General features: G+C 31.6%; 1 protein-coding gene across 2 annotated transcripts; it reads left to right on the top strand.

Annotated features, from left to right (window-relative positions):
- Positions 1-1,992: 1,992 nt before the first annotated feature.
- On the top strand, positions 1,993-18,510 carry LOC129957467 (uncharacterized). 2 transcript variants are annotated; one of them, XM_056069782.1, is made up of 5 exons: positions 1,993-2,097; positions 5,756-5,822; positions 9,008-9,352; positions 13,290-13,490; positions 18,234-18,510. In XM_056069782.1, the coding sequence occupies exons 2-5, from the start codon at positions 5,816-5,818 to the stop codon at positions 18,431-18,433; spliced, it is 753 nt and encodes a 250-aa protein (XP_055925757.1). In that variant the 5' UTR covers positions 1,993-2,097; positions 5,756-5,815; the 3' UTR covers positions 18,434-18,510. The 2 variants fall into 2 exon arrangements, with proteins under 2 accessions (XP_055925757.1, XP_055925756.1); XM_056069781.1 differs by having other exon boundaries at positions 1,993-2,164.
- Positions 18,511-19,553: the final 1,043 nt, after the last annotated feature.

Raw genomic sequence — 19,553 nt, 5'->3', positions numbered from 1 at the left:
CTGAGTACTACATTGTATCGTCGTTCAGCTCTAAAAAGTTTAATCACTTTGAAAGAACCAGAAAAAAGAGAGTGAGACCTGAGATTATTTTTATTTAAAATCTTTACATTTAAGAGATCGCGATATTTGTGTTACAAAGATTCGCTTAATTTCATTAATGATGTGCTGTTGATGTGAAGTCGGTATAAAGCAAATTCACCATCCATACAAAATGCGCTCGAGGTTTCGCAGCGCTGCAACGTCCTTTCCTTCATGTGACTACAAACTTAAAAGGCCTTTCTCAAAACCCTTTCATGTAATTTTGAAATGCATTATTTATTAAATACAGCATTAGTATGAATACAAATTGAAATTATAGTTTCTGTGCAACTATTTCATAAATATGTCAGTTAAATTCCTCATCAGAAGAAATAAAATATATCTGCTTATCTAAATACCTTCTATAGACACTGTTTTAGATTAATTTATATAAAATCCACTTTAGCTTTAAATAGAAGGAAATATACAGTACATTTTCTTATGATGAATTTCTTTTTCGCTCGATTTCATTCCTTTCATACTCACATTTCATTGATTGATCAGCTTCGTATTGATTATTAAATCCGTACTTCCATTAAAAATATAACCAATCTATTAAAATTCATGTTTATTTGCAATGAAATCGTTATTTATTCAAAAGTTAGTGTTATTATTAAAGTCAATTTATCTATTTTCTTATATGCATATAAGTTGTCTCAAAACATGGGTTTGTTTTCTTAACAATTGCAACCATCCCTAAATTTCCAAATCACAAAGGTTTATCTGTGGTGTGGAGAGGGGCATGCCAGCTCAGGTGTCGTCCTCGTCATCTGACCGCGGTTCAAAATTACGAGGTCCGTCCCAAAATAGCCCTTAGTGTTGCTTTAAAACGGGACGTTAATATAACTAAACTAAATTAAATTAAACACAAATTTTTATCAAATAGAGTACTCAAATATAAAAAATATTTTTGCTTTCCTAGGGAAGGATATAGAGGAAGTTTGGAAAAGTTAGAAAAATCAAAGATAGATATAAAAAGTTAAATTTAGTAAATAAAATATTTTTCTCACACTCATCTAGATGACACAAAGTTTCAAAAAAATCTGTTAATGTATTAAAAGGCAAATTTGCATTGTGTTATTTCAATTCTTGGAGCTTTCATATGGATATGATTTTTGTTTCACAATCTATTGATGAGTGTATCTTGGAGTTCTAAATTCCACTGAATAAATTTTGAATGAGCTGAGAAAATCAAATTTTTTTGTACTATTATTGTATTACAAGTAAAACTTAAGTACAAGTACAAGTAATACTAAGTTAAAGTACAAGTAATTACTTATCTGTATATAATACTCATTGTCATGGTGGTTATTACCGGCAAACTAAAAGCCCAAGAACTTATTATCACGAACCATTGGCATTTAATTACATTTCCTAATCAATAGAAACCTGAAATGCTTTGAGATATATAAATCGTTAAAATGAATCGTAACTCTTGCTAAGGAAATTTCCATTTCTTTTGTAAACTTCCTTTATGACCCTGTGTTCTTTTGCTTGGAGCAGGTCTTCAATTTAACCATTTGGATGACATTTCCCTTTCAATTCCTCGGTTGAGGTCAAGTAGTAAAAAAAGTAGCTGCTTCAGTCTTTCCTAATAGAATGAACTTTCAAGATCTTTAGTTCTAGCTTCGATTATCGTTTCGATTTGTAAAAACTCATTTCAATAATGATGTATTTTTTTATGATTTAGCATTACAATTTTTAAGTAAGCATAATATTTGTTTTAGAATGGTATTTAATATAAACCTCTAGAAACTAGGATTTCGAATCCTAGAGTGTGATTACAAATTGTGTGTTATCTATCGTCCTTTCTTGCTGCTACAGTTGTGGCTTTAAGAGACTATATATATCATAGAGTCGTAGTATAAGCCTGTAAAAATATTCTTTAACTTCAACCGTACAATTTGACGAAAACATTCATGTGTTGCACTTCCCATTGATATATTACGTAAATACAAAAACAATTAGCATTTTACTAAATTGACAAGTTTGCTTACAAACATTGGATAATTTTATAACGTAAGTTGCTTTGATACTTATTGCTGTTTTCAAATCTATCGCCATGTCCTTTCAAGATAATATCGAGGTATTTATTTATTGACATTTAAAAATTTATAATGTTGATACTGCTTGTTTGAAATATTTTAATGAATTGCTGTGTTAAGTGTCAATTGATAGTAGAATTATTCATATGATTGCCAATGCATATTTTTATTTTCTGGAACTAGCTGGGAACATGAATTTTTTCCTATACTTTCCCAACTAAAGTTTTGCTGAAAATTTACAATTAACTACAATTAAAAGATGTCTTAATAAAAACTGAATCCCGAGACATTCTATAAAAAGCTGGTTTCGGTTACTGGTTCTAAAAGCTGATTTAAGGAATGCTTCTAAAGCTGGTTCAGAATTGAGCTTTATCTGTACTTGTCGAATCTTTCTCTAATTGCTTTATGTAACAGTAAAAGCAATATATTTAAATATAATTTAATATAAAAAAATTGACTGCTAATATTAAAATACGATTTTATATTTGGATAATTTATGAAATACTCCTATTAGTGTACCAAAATTAGAAAAAGCTGATTTGTTTGATTAAAATTAAATTTTTAAAAAAGAAAAAAAAAGAATTCTTAAGAAAAATCCTATATAAGCTGAAATTCCATTGCATTTGTTGTTTGTTTTAATACTAACCGCCTTTGACAACCAGCTGGTTGGTCGGGAATCTTGGTCGTACATACTAATATTGGTTGTACTTGCTTACATTGTAGCCAACAATGTTAATTCAATTAGTTAACAATTTTGAAATAAATTCCCCCAGAAATGCATTTTTTAAACGTTAAATTATGATAGTCATCAAAGCCGTTTCATTTTAATAATGTTACATGCGTCAATCCATTGTAAATATGATCTATCCTGATAGTTCAAATCCCATGACATCATAGTAAAATTAATCGAATTTTCACGATATTGTTTCATTTTCGTATTCCTCATATAAACTGTACAGATGTTGAATAGAATCCTTATCACATGGCTTTTAACAATAGGAAAAAAAAATCAGAAGATTAAATTTATGACTAAAACAATAAAAGATGATTAGGATTTCCTTCACAATAGTGAAATTGTTTAAAAATATACTTTGAAGTGACTTTAAAAAATTAAATAAATCTCGAATTTTGAGCAACATTAAATTGCTATCATTGAAAAAATAACCTTTTATGATTTAAAATGATGTACAAAAAATTCATGGGAATATTTTCGTAAATTATAGCCAAACCCACGGTTAAACTCTAATGAAGATTTTAATTACAATTTAAAAAATATTACTCCCATAGTATATTGTTACCTTTCAAAGAATATCTGTGCGAAATTTGGAACTTCAGATAAAACGGTCTGTGCTGTACCACGGCAGAACTGAAAGATAGATGCACAGACATTCTCTTTAATTCTTAGTAAACAGTTAATGCGTCTTTTAAAAATATTTTTCCATATAGCGTTCGTTCACTGTAGCTTTATCTTTAAAGAATTGCTTATAGCGTCTTAAACTTTGTTTTTATTTTTGATCCCCAGATTTTTGATAAAAAATATTGTTTTTCTAATTTTTATTAGAGGTGAAAGCATCTGTTTAAAAATATTTCAATTTTTATTATTTTTCTTCATTTTAATTTTCAATAAATTCCATGATTCATTATAACAAATTCTAAGCATTTTATAACCATTTTTTCCCTCAGATTCGTGGCAGGACGTGCATGATGTAAAAATTTAATTATCAGCTAATGGATTAATTTAAGTTTTTAAAAATTTTAAGTAGCATACTGTCATTGTGAATATGTAAGTGTTCACACGAAATTTCTAAAAGCTAACACATCAGGAAGCGAATAAAAGATATAGAAACAAAATTCCATTTTTACTAAAATAAAATGGGGCACAATAAAATGAATAAGAATACATTTTATGTTCAATATATTTTACTGCATTCGAAACTCAAAAGTACCTATTTTAAATATTTTTTATTCTTTCGTGATTTTTATCTCATGGTACTGATTAGAGATCATTGAAATATAAAGGTAGTTTTTCAAATGAAGGCATGTGTATTCTTTTGATTTTGAAACATTATGAGCTATTGGTTAGATCTTTTCAACGTCTGGCAGAGGAATGATTGAATCATTCTAATTTAAAATTTAATAACCATAGAGAAGATTTTAATAAAATGCATTCATTTGGTTTCATTTGATAATTTGCTAGATTTTAAATGCTATGTTAATTTTATATTTATTTAAATAAATAAGTCAACCGATTAAATAAATCCTTTATTTAATCGGTTGACTGTAAAATTCAATCAGTCTATAGTCCAAGGATGCTTAACAAATCCTATTGATACTACTTCGTTTAGTGGTGGCGGGGAGGTTGGCTGTACACAAGAATTCCAAAAATGCTTATAAATTTAATTTTATTATCTTATTTTTATTTTGAACGAAAGCCATAGGATATTTTTTGTATGCTTTCTAGAAAACTACCCGTTTTCTTAAGCTTCAAACTATAGCTTGCAGCGCATCTTAAATTCTTAAAAACTAAAATAATACTCCAAACATTTTAGAATTCCATCGGCTTGTTTATACTTTCAACTTAACAGCATATATTATAAACATTGCCAGATTCCAAAAGATCATCAGCTATTATACAAAAAATAAATGAAATAATATTAATAAAATATGTTTATCAAAGAAAAAATCGTTTGCTTTTACCTTTTAATAATATCTTAAGTAAATAAAAATAGTAGCAGTTATAAGATGTCTGAAAAGGAATCGTCTGCTAAATGATTGTTAACAGATTTAGATTATGATATTTACCGAACAGGATGTATTAAAAAAAAATAAAGATTTCTTATGAATTTGCCACAAATAAATGTCATTAATTCCTGAAATGATAAATTTATGAAAATGCCTTATTTATTACAATCACATAAGTGATTGTGAAAATGTTGAATAATGTGACAAATATTTATGAAGTTATATGGATATATTATTGTTAAATTAATTTCTGATAAAATTTATATATTATCTAAATAAATACACTTGCTTGTATAAACTATAGTTTTCGCATTCCTTAAATCAAAATGCATATTTTTGTAATTTTAAGAAAGTTAAATATAATATATAGTGTTTATATAGATTTTACTCGTATCTTAATATTATTTATCTTGCATATTTACAAAATTGTAAGTTGTTGATCAATATTGTATTACCTTTTGGAATGGATTGACCTACTCTTCATACCTCAATATCTTTATCAGATTATCGTTATGATTATAGCATCCTGGAGTTTTAAGCGATGATATAATTGTTTAATATTTATTCACTTAAAAAATGTTGATCATTTTCGAATTCCAAAGCATTATTGTTATGAATTTTTTTTCAACTGTCGTTTATCAAGAGAAAAGTGGATACTTTTGCGATATTTTTATGCAGCGTTACATTTATTCTTTTATTACAAATTAAATTTCAAATTCCAGCTTTCTCAATATATTTTGTTAATAGTATTTTAGAATAAAGTGCAGGGTTTTTCATATTTATTGTTCAATATATTAAAATGAACTCTCAAACTATCAACTTACACACGACTGATCTGCACTTCAATGTTTGCTGATTTTTTTATATATATATAATTTTCTTTTCCACAGGAATTTCAACAGTCACTTGTTGATACAACAGAAGCAAGTGAAATCAATTCGCATTCTGTAATGACTAGTGGGTAAATTTTTATTTTCTCAGAATTTAAATTCTTTCATTACTTTTAATTCTTTATGTTTATTAACTGAACTGATGAAAGTATTATGATTTAAATCACTTCTTAAAAGAAAAGTTTAAATTTATCAAAGCGCAAATTATATTTAAGTCAATTCAACACTTAAGTTGTGACGGATATATTCTGCCGAACTCTGAACTGCAAGCAGGTGGCGCTGCCATCAGAAAGAATTAAAGAACTCGGAGCAGTACTGAAAGTTGTGTGTAAGATAAAATGTTAGTTCAGACGTGAAGGATACAATATTTGGTAAAGTTTGTGTTTTCGTTTAATTTCTTTCCCCACATTACTATTTGTAAATAACTGTAAATATTAAAAATGCTTCTCTTTATAATTATTCTCATTCTTATTTTCGTCCTTACAAAGTTAAATTTGGATCCAAGAGATTTCTTAATATGACAACATTGTCAAATGTATGTTCCCGAATAATGTTTTGTGACATATTAATTTTTGGCCAATAAAAATAATGCCATTTACGCCATTATAAATTTAACCCTTCATATTTATTTTAAAAAATTATCAAGTATGGAAAGTTTTTGATAACGAATCGGCGACTTCACGATAATATAACCTCTTCGTGAATTCGAAATTACGTTTATTAGGTATTTCCGATTAACTTATAAAATATCAGACGTTTCCCATACAATTAATTCAATTGAAATGTTCGATATGCATGTTACAATTAGTTTTTTTTATATTGTGCAAAAAAAGTTTTTAAAAGTTAAATTTAAAGTTGTTACCAACTCTCAAATTCTGTTTAATTTAGCGCTTATGTTAAATTTGGATCCAAGAGATTCTTTAAAAAGATTGCAAAATTTTTGTTCTTCACTAATTGGATATCATATTTATTATTGAAGTGAGAGTGATTCTTTTTATCCAATTGATTTGTTTTAAAATGATGATATTTTTTAAAAACTTCATCTGGGTTATAAAATCCTCTACGGAATGTCACTTCACATTTTCTTTAAAAGGAGAAATGTGGCAGATGTGACTTTATGATGAAGTTTTGTGCAGACGATTTTTTCCCTCCAATAAAATTGAAAAAATCCAACGATAAATTAGTATTTTCTATCATAAAACGTCATTGTCTGCATTTAATTGAAAGAAGAATAAATTTAAATTACAATTTATTTTTTGTTTAAATATGTTTAAAATGCAGTTAGATGCAAAGGAATCTTTGTCTTCCAGCTAGCGGAGAAGAATTTTTTTTCTTCATTGAATTCATCTCCACTTACCTTCCATAGTCCGCATATGAAATATAGCTTTATTCGGTTTGTTAGTTTTAAAAATTTCCCCAACGAGTAAGTTTCTGAATACTGCTCTGTATTCAAGTATTAGGCTTAGCGTATATTTGAAGAAATAGTTTATACTTCATAAAAATCGTTATTACTGAACAGATTTCCTTAACATTTTACTGGCAAATATTCCCCTAGCGAATGTTTACTAAATGTTTCTTAAGTCAGTTTTAATTAATTAAAAAAGTAGTTTTTGTACTTTATAAAGATTATATAATTTTTAATCTTGCATTTTCGGTTAAATTAAAATATGTATATTTTAAATCATTGCGTTTCCTTGCGTCCATAAAGGGATTTAAATTTTCATATGTGAAAACTAATTGAATTTTAAATGAATTATAAAGAATGAACTGAAAAATTAGTGTTTGGTTGTTTTGTAAAATAGTATCGGATGATCTGTAATTTTCTATAATCTATAAAATTTGAAAATTGTATAAATTCAAAAAATATACTTCTTTTTTCTATCAAAAAAGTGGGAACTATTAGAAAATTTTGTGTTTTTATAGTATTTTATCAATTAATAATTTAGGCATTAAAATAGTTTCCTTCTGAAAGACCTTGTTTATGTCATATTATGCATAATAAAGTGAATGATGTAATATTCTTCCTCATTGGTGATGTCTTCCTTTTTTGCAAATCTGACTTCATATTATGGAGAGTAAAAAAAATTCCACAACTAAATTTGATATATGGGAATGATTTTTATTTTTTATTTTTGCCAAACTAACATTTAAAATAAAATACTAAACAGCAATCCATTCAAAAATAACATTTTTATTTATGGGGCAGAATAATTTGAGTAAACATTTAACCCTTTAAAATGTCATTTTTTTCTAGTTATAGTATAGTAAAATATTTTTTGGAATGAGACTGGCTAATGGAAAGTGATTCATTTAACATCAGATACATTTAATTTGATTAATTAATTTATTGTGTTAATTAATAATTAAGTATCTTAATATAATTATAATTATAAGTAATTATAATTAAGTATCTTAATATAATTATAATTATAAGTAATTATAATTAAGTATAAGTTAATTAATAATTAATAATTAAGTATAAGTTAATTAATAATTAAGTATAAGTTAATTAATAATTAAGTATAAGTTAATTAATAATTAATAATTAAGTTAATAAGTAAGTAACAAACCAAGACACGCCATTTTGTGCGAGAAAAGGAACTGTAACATCTAATTTTCTGTTTCATTGAAAAATTTACCAGTACTTAAGCCAATATACGTAACTTCACCCAAAGGTAGGGAATGGTGGGAAGCATACTTTCCATGGCCTTACAAAGGGTTAATTTGCTTTGTGAAACCAATATTACTATCTGCATCAGTTCTGTTATTTCTACTTATTCGTGAGATCATGAAATTGGTGTTAATTTAATATCAATAGTATGAAAAACATGAGAAAGATCTTAAACAACTTCAGGTCATTTCAATGGCCACATCTAGGAAAGGGGGCATGTAGTCAATGCATGACGTTTTCTTAGAAGCAACCACTGATTGGCATAAAATAAGGAAATTCAAAGCATAATAACTCAGTCAGATTTTGGTCACAAAAGAATAGATGTTTTTTTTTTTTTGTACGAAATTTCAGAATTTCATAAATGTTTGATCACATATAGCTAACAAAAATTGAAGCACTGCATAAAAAAAATTCCAGCAATCACAATTTTTCAAAAGTACGTTTATTGAATCAAACAATATAGAATATAAATCTTTATTTGAAACATTTTTTCAGTTTGAAATATATATCTCTAATGGTTTAGAAATTTAAAAAAAATAATTAATGCCAACTTTGTATGCATCTAATCTTCTGTCTTGTAGCAATATCACCTGACTTAGAGGATGCTACAGCTGTAAAGATCCTTAAACACTGCACTCGTCCATCCAATGAACAGGAAAGTGCTGACGATACTGCTTCAACATCTGAAGCAGTAGACATAAACAATCAGGTTGTTCTTGAACAGCCTGATCCAAGACAAGACGTGATTCCTGTTATAAATCAGGATCTTCCTAATTCAACTTGTGGGTTATCCGATTCGATTAGCTTATCTACGGCAGATTCTTCATCTGATTGGTCAGATTACTTCGAATATTCCCCACCTTGTGGAATATTGGGAAGATTCTACCAAAAATATGCAAGGCTGGCATTGAGATTAAGACGTGCAGGTAAGTGAGAGATCATTTTAATTAAAATTTGACTTTGCAATGCGATGTTTATATTCATATTAAAACGCTATTAAATATCTTTACTTATTAGTTTCTCGTATACGTAATATAGAGAAAGTATAGTAATCGTCAAAAAGTTCGAATTCGAGATTTTGAAACTCCTACGTTTTTGAACTCTCTGAGTTCAAAGAACACATTTCTGGAAAATGTCCGACTTTTGCGAAAATAACCCAAAAGACATTCGGTTTTTATACCAAATTTGTAGATTTCTATCAAGTTTTGAACAAAATTCGTTCAAAGAAAGTCTATCTCTACGGCTGTTCGAATGTAAGTTAACTCCATAATTACAAAAGGGAAAGAGCTAGAAAGATAAAATTCAGTGCACAGAATTAACAGCTATAGTCTAGAGACAATTCAAATTTTGAGCCAAATCCAAAAAGGGATTAATCGTCTGTTAGTCTGTAATTTGGCATAAATGATGGGGATTTCTAGCTCTTTGGCCTATGCCTATATTTATAAAAATCCATCAGAAAACGGTGGATTTATTACTCGTACACATATTAGTAATAATTTTGACTTGAACATACTTATCCCAAATTCTCCCGTTATTTTTATTATAGAAGTGAATGAAGGGCATCAAAATTCTCGCCGTTTTATTTTTCGAAATTCCTCGACAAAAAACTATTTATCCAATGAGTATCTTTTTTTATATTTACCAACCCTTGCATCGATTTTTCCAATTTAAAACATCATTTTACAACCGAATATTTGAATTATTCTCCTTCCTTTTCAACTCATTGGAGGAGTCATTTTTCTTTTGTGGTAGTGGGGGTGCCTATGGATTCCTTGATGATGATGATGATGATGTCGTGTCCGCGTTACCACGGAAAGGGGCTGCAATAGCTTCTGAGGGTAAAGACCCCTGAGCACCGAGAGCAGAAGTCGGACTTCTAGCTCATATGAAGATGACACCCACACACTCGCTTGTACAACCCCTTTTTACAGGGGGGCACATTCACACACCTCACAGATAGAACACAGATGAAGAACAACCATGCCCGAACCGGGATTCGAATCCGGGACTTCCAGATCACGGAGAAGATATATGGAATCCTTATCTATAACATACGAGGTAAAACAACAGAAAGGAAGTGAAAATATCTACTGAGTGACTAATTATATATCTAATTATATTATGGGGAAGACAAAGAGAGAAGTGGTATGCTTCGCGTTGTGTTAATCGGACCAAACATTCAGCCGTTTCTGTGAAGGAAACATACACAGATGTGCTGCGCCGATGTTGTTTGTGTTAACCTGATTTCAATTCAAAACATTGAATTCATTTAAAAATAGTTTTCATGCACTTTAAAACATGCTGCTGATCTTTTAAATAAATATTTTATCCATCAGATAAAATGCAAGCAATTTGAAATCAGTTTCAATTAGGAACTTAGTATTTCACCTTTTTTAAATAAATAATTTTACTTTCAGGTTATCTACTCCCGTTTGAAATTATTTGTTTGGTATTTACCATAACATGTTGTTTATGGGTAAGTACGATTTTTTACTCAACACAATAGACCAGATTTAAGTAGCTCCTTTTTTAAAAATTTTCAATTCATCGAAACAATCATAAGTAAACTGGATGCTTGTAAATAATATTGGATTCAATTTTTATAAGTCGATTAAAGGATATTAAACAACAAACTTATTTGAATAGTTATGCGTCGTCAAGTCGTCGACTACTCGGCTTAGACTGTCGGTCTTTTATAGTTCCCGGAGCCGGGCAGAGAAAATTCTGGAACAATCAGACATATCTCGGTTCCTATTGGCTCTATCGCCAAAATTCTGGAAGATTTCAGCATTATCTATTTTGTCACCAAAACCATTAAATTTGTCGCCAAATGGTCACCAAGTTTGTCGCTAACCCCTGAGATCACTGATTCGATATCCGATCAGCATCCAGCAAAGCTGATTGTAAAATGGTCTTTCCAGTGATTGAACTAACCGAGCTGGGAAGCAGCATTTCAGATTTGTAACAATATTAATATTATGAGTACTTCTGACCCCCCAGTATTTAATATCAACAAGGTACGCGTTCCTGCATTGCGATACTCTGATTAGTACATAACTCTGTTATTCGCATATGCACACCTGTACAGGTTTCCCCGGCTCTTCAGTATACGACATGGTATATTTTGCGCTTAGCTTTGTTCAATAATAATGTAGATAATGGAATTTGCGTTTTAGATATGTTTTCATTGAATGATAAGGTTCAAAATGTGGAACGTAGCTGCACAATTTTGTATCGGCATTATTCGCTAAATTTTATTCATCTGTAAATTGGCGTTTTCATGTCACGCACATAGGAAGACAAACAATAAAAATCTTTGAGTTTTGCTCAGAATTTTTACGGATCTATAACATCATTGCAAAGGCAGCTTTGTAGCTACGTTTGTAATTTCTCGTACACAAAAATCCAAATCTGATCTCGAGATTGAAGAATTTCGACGCTTCACTCCTTCCTTGAGTCCAAAAAACACATATTTGAAATAGCGTTTGTCTGTCTACAGATATAATTCAAATGTTTTGGGAAAGATGTAATTTTTACATTAGATTTGTAGATTGTCAAATTTCGAGTAAAATTGAAAGTCTGCCTGCTTACAAGTGAAAACAATAACTGTAAAATGCATGGAGCTGGATTAGTTTTAATGGTATTAACGTCCCTTTTTAAACAACACTAGAGTTGTTTTGGGATAGATTTCGTAATTTTGACGAGGATGACACCTGAGCTGTTAGCTCCTCTCCAAACTTCCGCATTAGACCAGTGTAAGGACATTTAGCCCCAACGGTTTAACATGCATCCGGCCCGCTCACTAAAGAACGATGGTTCCTCAGTGGCATCGGATCTGTTGTTGTTGTTGTTGCTAATCTCCATGGCCTGACTTAATCAGACCAAATCTAAAATCCGTTGACAAGAAGAAAGTCAAAAACGAGGAAGGGAGAAGAATAAATTTCTCTCCAAAGAAGTCCTAAACAGTCTAGGATATGCTCAGCAGAGGCCCGATGTTGGCAGCCTTTCGGGCAAAGAGGGTAAGATTTTTCACCCTAAGAAAAGACATTTAAGGTGGTCACTGGCAAAGCGCGATAAATAAGTGTTGGTTTTTCTATCAAGCTATCTGTTCTTCCACTATGCCCAGCTAAAATCTGCAGGCGAAGGAGCTAAGACAGTCTACCTCCTGGTGCTCCAGTCTTTTGACTTACAGAAGTTGCACTTCCCCCCCCATGAATCGGCATCGGAACTTGAGCTTGGAAACCTCTTGTCCTTAAGACGAGACATTACCACCAGGCCATCACGGCCCCACATGGGACTAGATAAATTAAATTTATTACGTAGGCTCAATATCTGAAATTTAGATCCTTATGAAACTGAAATCCAAGGTCTTCAGCAGTGCATCAATACACTTAGTAATACAACTTGAAGTTCGTTTTGTAGTTATCCTGGTAAATTACATTCGAACAGAGGAGCAGACAGACTTCCTCTTAGCGGATTTTGATCAAAATTTGATAAAAATCTACGAATTTGATGCAAAGACCGTATACCGAATTTCATTCATGCAGCTCAAAGCAAGAAATTCGGTATGCGGCCTTTTAGTTTTTTCACTGGCAGACGGACATTTTCCAAAAATGTGTTTTTCCAACCCAGAGTGGTCTAAAACGTGAATATTTGGCAAAATCTCGAGTTCGAATTTTTTGGGGATTACTGTGCTTTCTCTATACTTACTTATAGGAGAAAGTAAAAAAGATGATTTGAAGATCTTATAATATTTGAACAAGCAGTGAATTAAAAACTATAGATGAAATTGACTAGAAGTATTTCTATCTTTAGCGCTATGGTATGTGTTTTTAAAATTGATTTTTATTATATTTATTCCAGGCGCTTACAACTGGCCATTGTGTCCTGCCGATGTATATATACCTCGTTATGTTTTTTTCAATGGAGCAATTGCCACACTTTCTGTTTGTGTAAGAAGCATGAATTCACTCTGGACACTCGTCTTACATCGTTCAGAAGAGTTTCTGAGATACATGTGTGCATTTCTCTTAGGTTGGGTTGCTATAGTCATGACTTTAATTGGTAAGTAGCATTTCATAAAACCGCATAGCAACATTAACCCTTTGCACTCGGATGTCTCTTCTCCGGCGCCATTGGGGCCGCGGTGGCCCGGTGGTAAGGTCTCGGCTTCGGAACCGGAGGATTTCAGGTTCGTGACCCGATTCCACCGAAGAACCGTCGTGTAAGGGGGGGGGGTATGTTGCACGTTAAATCCGCCATGACCAAACGTCCTCCCGTTGGTGTGGTGTGGAGAGGGGGAAGGGGTGCCAGCTCAGGTGCCGTCCTCGTCATCTGACCACGGTTCAAAATTACGAGGTCCGTCCCAAAATAGCCCTAGTGTTGCTTCAAACGGGATGTTAATATAACCAAACCAAACCCTCCTCGTTTTGTAGCTATCGTGTAAAATTATATTCGGAGAGACAGATTTCCTCTGAACAGTATTACTCAACATTTGATAGATATTTAAAACCGTTTCAGCTTTCGTTTCAATTGATTTTTACAGCTACTTCTTGTATAAACAACATCATATATCAACCATCCTGATTATCATATCACCGGCACAAAAATCTGTCCCCATGACGCAAGCGAATGATGTAAACATCAGCACATTCCAGAATGAAGTGGAATGCTCTGATTGCAATGAACTTGCAAAACTCCCGACTCGGTTGTTTGATCAGGCAAAAGAGCATTGCAAAATTAGCAAATCAATAAAGTCGGATTGGGAAATTACAACGGATCAGAATATCTGACGATAATGTAAAATTATTATTATTATTATTCCTCCTCGAAAAGAAAATCTTCATGTTTTAGACTTCCCCGATTTAGAAAACCACATTTTTAGCATTATATCTCTGTTTGACAGTCTGGAGACATGATAACTGAAAAACGCTTTCAGCTAAACGAATGAAATTTGGTATACATGAAGACTAAATTTGTTGGTTTCTATTAAATTTTTAACGAAATTCATTCAGAGGAAGTCTGTCCATCCGGCTGTTAGTGCAGTTGTATAGTAACTACCAAATTAAAGAGCTAGATAAATATAATTCGATTTATAAAAACTATGAGAAGGCAATAGTTATTGCAGTGCATTTACCAAAAGAAAAGGGCCGCGGTGGCCTGGTGGTAAGGTCTCGGCTTTGGAACCGGAGAGTTTCAGGTTCGTGAGCCGATTCCACCGAAGAACCGCCGTGTAAGGGGGGGGGGGGGTCTGTTGCGCGTTAAATCCGTCATGACCAAACGTCCTCCCGCTGGTGTGGCATGGAGAGGGGGGGGGCAGCTCAGGTGTCGTCCTCGTCATCTGACCGTGGTTCAAAATTAAATTTTAAAATGAATGCGTTCAAAAGTGAATGGCATTAAGGTATCCGAAAACGTTCGGGGCACTTTTTTAGAAAAACATGGTGCAGACATACTTTAACCATATTTCTAGGTGTAAAACTATTCAAAATTAGTAATAGGATGTCAATATTTTAATTTTCAAAAAGTTTTAATGTTTATTTGACATTTAATAGCATAAATTTAAGCAATTTTTTTAAAAACATCAAATTGGCTACACCAAAAACTATTACTCTCATCCGAACAAAACTTATATCAAAATGAACTACATAGTTTTCTCTACGGAATGAACTACAATCGTATGGTTATAATAATAAATAAAAAATTTAGAACCAGTTGAAGGATTTATCATGATTTTTTTAGGAAATTTATGACGTTATTGTTCAAACAATAGGCTGTAAATTAAAAAAATATTCACTCAATCTAAATTCCTATAGTTCATTCCCTAGAAAATAGTATAAAGTCCACCAAATTTTATAGTAATATGATAATTATATTTTGAGTTACATGATTTGAAATAAGCAAAACAAAAGAAAAATCAATTTTGAGAAAAATGCATTTAAAGTATACACTAACATGTTTTAATAATAAATTATGTGTGTACATACTTAAAATTCACCACATTTATAGGTTATACCTTCTTCCTCCTCAGCATTTAATAATTTCCTCTTTTTAATCATTTTTTTTTCTTGCAATTTTTGCGTTTGGCAATGAATGCCGCCTAGATTCGTATATTCCGTTTTTGTCGAGTTCAGCAAATACTCTAACTGCATTTGCACTATTATACACTCCAATAACCTTAAGAACATTCAGTAATCCTATAAAACTTTCATTAAAAAATATTACAGACATAAACGCCCCTAATATGAGTGTTCGGAGCTCAACAAAGACATCTTTAGGTACAAATTTCCGTAAAACACCGTGAAAATCACATTGGCAAAAAATGTTCCGTATTTAAAACTAAATTTGTGTTTATACACATTTTTAACATGTTTTTGGCCCTTTAAATCGGTACTTCCGGTTATTTAAATGCCCACTTCCGGTTTACCGATCATGACGAAAATATTAATATCTTGACTTCTAATTAACGTAGAGATAAAAGTAAACCTGTTTTGGATAGCTCAAAGACTGGTCTATCCAATAAAAGAATTTTTTTTTAATTTCATTCTTGGCGAAAATCGACCTTTTTAACGTGTTCGGTTACCTTAAAGACCGTAATATTTTAAAGTTTAGTGTGATATGTCTTAAGTTTTTACCCAGAAAAATCTCAAAACCTGATAAATGGAAGCCAGATAAATCAATATCTAAATATAATCTAATTACTCGTAAAATATATGTCCGTGATGTCCCGATGATAAAGTCTTGGCTTTGTAACTGGAGGGCTTCATGTTCGAGACCCAATTCCATCGAAGAACCGTCGTGTAAGTGGGTCTGATGCACGTTAAATCCATCGGGTCAAATGTCCTCTGGCTGGTGTGATGTGGGAATTTGGAGAGGGGATGCTAGTTCAGATGTCACCCTCGTCATCTGAAGGCGGTTCAAAATTATGAGGTCCGTCCCAAAAAATCACTAGTGTTGCTTTAAAAAACGGAACGTTAATATAACTAAAATTAAAATATAGTTACGTCATTCAGATCAGTTTGACTTAATTCAATAATACCTTTAATTCCATAATATTTTTACAAATATGTAATGTTACTTCCCAGAACGGTTAGTTCAATCACTGGAAATACCGTTTTATGATCAGCTCTGCTGGATGCTGATCGGATGCCGAATCAGTGATTTCAGGGCTCGGCGACAAAATAGCTAATACTGGAAATTTTCAGAATTTTGGCAACAGAGACAATAGGAACCGAGATATGCCTAATTGTTCTAGAGTCTTCGCTGCCCGCCTCTATAAAAGGCCGGCAGTCTCAAGCCTAAGTCAGTCGTATCTTGAGTCATAATCGTGAAAAGATTCAACGACGAATAGTTGGGTCAATTTAGTGAAAAGCAAGCGTTGTACGGAACTGTGTGTCGTCCTGGTGCTTATTGTGGAAGCAGCATCGAGTCGTGTGTGGAGTAGCCAGTTGTGTAGTAGTGAGTTGGCAGTTGGATACAGCTAAAGGGAGGGGAATTGCAGGCGTTTGGAGAGACTGTAGAGTGTAGCTACGTAGATTCCCTTCTTCTGCTGAATTCTGTCTGGCCGCTTTATGTGCTGTTGTTGTTATTACTACCGATTTCTACTTGTGCGCTACTGTTTTTAGTAGTGTGCTGCTGTGTTCGTTTCAGCTGTGTATTTGTTGTCTTTGTATTAGTGTCTTCGCGTTTAATAAGTCGTCGTCGTCGTCCGTCATAAGAGGAATTTTTTCGTCCTCTTATGACGGACTCTTATGACCAACAAATCGGCGAAGAACTCCAGAATTTCCGTGACAATATTAAATAAAATCTCCGCACTTTTCCGCATGTGTCAGGATGCGTTTACTTAGTTTTTAAAAAAAGGGTACGAAAAAAGATGAAAATGCCTTTAGCAATAAGATGAACTCGGATTATTCAAGGAAATAGGAGTAATTACCGTTGAACCTTCTCCTCACCACCATTTAGGGAAATACAATCATCGAAAAGTGTCAATTTCGGGATCCTGAAACGAACAGTATGTTTAGCCACGGAAGTTAAAACGTAACTTTTTAATGGATTAGGTTGTTTATTAGTATACAGGGTGGTTATAATTGAAGTTCCACTTTGAAATGGTTATAAAGGGAAAACTACTGGACAAAATGTTATCAAATTTGGTAATAATTTAAAGGGGTCATAGGAATTTCTTTTCTGCCAAGAAAGTTCAAAAACTCGCCACCAGGAGAAAATGGCACTGTATGTAATATTGTTAAGGACAATAGAACATGAAGACGCCGGTTTAAAATGTGTTGAATCGTTTCTGAAACGTGTTACAAAGCAAGTTCAGTGTGTGTTATCTCAAAAGCACTGTTTACGGTGATAATCCCAACAATTTGGCGGAACTGAAAGATGGAAAACACTGACGTGCGTAACATTTCTCCTGGTATGCTCAGAGCTATTGTTGAGAATTCAGAAATGCGATTTAACTTGCTTTCAGAAAATGGTGGACGCCATATTGAACAAGCTTTTTAACATGTGTGAGAAATGATTAAGGACAATTTTAAACCGATGTCTTCATGTCCTATTTTGTTTAACAATGTTGCCTACAGCTGATGGTGAGTTTTTGAACTTTTTTTTTTTTTGGCAAAAACGAAATTCTTATGATCTTCTTTAAATTATTACCAAATTTGATAACATTTCGTCCAGTAGTTTTCCTTTTATGACCATTTCAAAGTGAAACTTTAATTATAATCACCCTGTATATTATATATGGATTATCCTTTATATTCTAGACAATTTTGAAAAAAATGCACCTCTAACTTTAATTATTTGTTTCAGAAATGACGGAGTTCTATACAATGTCGTACAGCTTCCACAAAAGAGAGGAAAATTACTGCAATGAAGTATTTTATTGGTTTGTATATTACAAGAATATTGTATTTGGCGTTATTATTACTCTAACAGCTTTGCTTTATATACCTGGTCTTAGTGTTTACTATTACGCTGACAGACTAGACTTCCCAGGATTTATTCAATAATTTAATTTCTTCATAAAATTCCATTTCTATATAAGCATTTTTACTCTTTTAATCAAACATATAACTATTATTTTTCAAATAAAGGAGAAAATATTTATTGAATTAGGTATCCGACGTTTCATTTATTTTCATAGATATAAGAGTAACAAATTATTACTATATAAGCAAAGCATAAGGCAGTTCATCAACTGCACAGTTTTTTTTGAATCATCATCTAATGGCAGAAGATTTTATTAAATAATAAATTTAGTAACAAATCTTAAACTATTATTTATAAATTTTTTAAACTAATAAAAATGTGCTTTTATTTTCTCATATACGTAGTATAGAGAAAGTATAGTAATCGTCAAAAAATTTGAATTCAAGATTTTGAATCTACGTTTGAGACTTTCCTGAGTTCACAAAACACAATTTTGAAAAATGATAACTCAAAAACACATTGAGTTAGCCGGATGGAATGTGATATTCGGTTTTAATACCAAATTTATGGATTTCTATCAAAAAAGGTCCGTCTGTACAACTGTTCGAATGTATGTTAACACGTTAACTACAAAACGAAGAGAGCTAGATAAGTAAAATGCGGCGCATAGATTTAACATCTATTCTATAGACACCTATCAAATTTTGAGACAAATTCAACAAGGGGTTGACCGTCCGTCGGTATGTATTTTTAGAAAAATTCATTAGATATTCAGGAGATAATAGATAATGCAATATATGAAATTTAGTATGTGATTTTTGTGGCCACAAGTGTAACTCTGAGTCAAATTTCAGTTTCTACCGATAAAGAAAGATTTGTATAAAACACAGATTCAATTTTTGAATCCTATTAACCGCATGTCAGTGATTAATCATCCAAAATCTAGCCAAAGATCACATGACAGTTTCAGTACAATTGCTAAATTCATGCCAAAAGTTAATATTTTGCAACTGTTGTACGCCAATGAAATGCAAGAAATTCTTTGGGATAACACCTTAATTAGAGTGTATGCCAGAAAGTGTTCAGGAGACCATTCCAGCTGGTTTTATTTTTAATTTATAGTTCATTGTCGTATATAAATATCATGGAAATTTGTAAAAATTAAAATAAATTAGATTCACATATAATTTCTGAAGGCAT

This window comes from Argiope bruennichi, chromosome 11, assembly GCF_947563725.1.
Source record: "Argiope bruennichi chromosome 11, qqArgBrue1.1, whole genome shotgun sequence".
In the NCBI taxonomy this organism is placed as follows: domain Eukaryota; kingdom Metazoa; phylum Arthropoda; class Arachnida; order Araneae; family Araneidae; genus Argiope; species Argiope bruennichi.
Note: the sequence above shows the minus strand (reverse complement) of the source record. Positions and strands in the feature narration are given on the sequence as shown.

What these genes read in the sequence shown, in the direction of transcription:
- LOC129957467 (XM_056069781.1), top strand. Translation starts at nt 2,141, where the DNA reads ATGTCCTTTCAAGATAATATCGAG. An exon ending in CCTTTCAAGATAATATCGAG is followed by an intron (nt 2,165 to 5,755) that starts GTATTTATTTAT and finishes TCTTTTCCACAG; the next exon opens with GAATTTCAACAGTCACTTGT. An exon ending in ATTGAGATTAAGACGTGCAG is followed by an intron (nt 9,353 to 13,289) that starts GTAAGTGAGAGA and finishes TATTTATTCCAG; the next exon opens with GCGCTTACAACTGGCCATTG.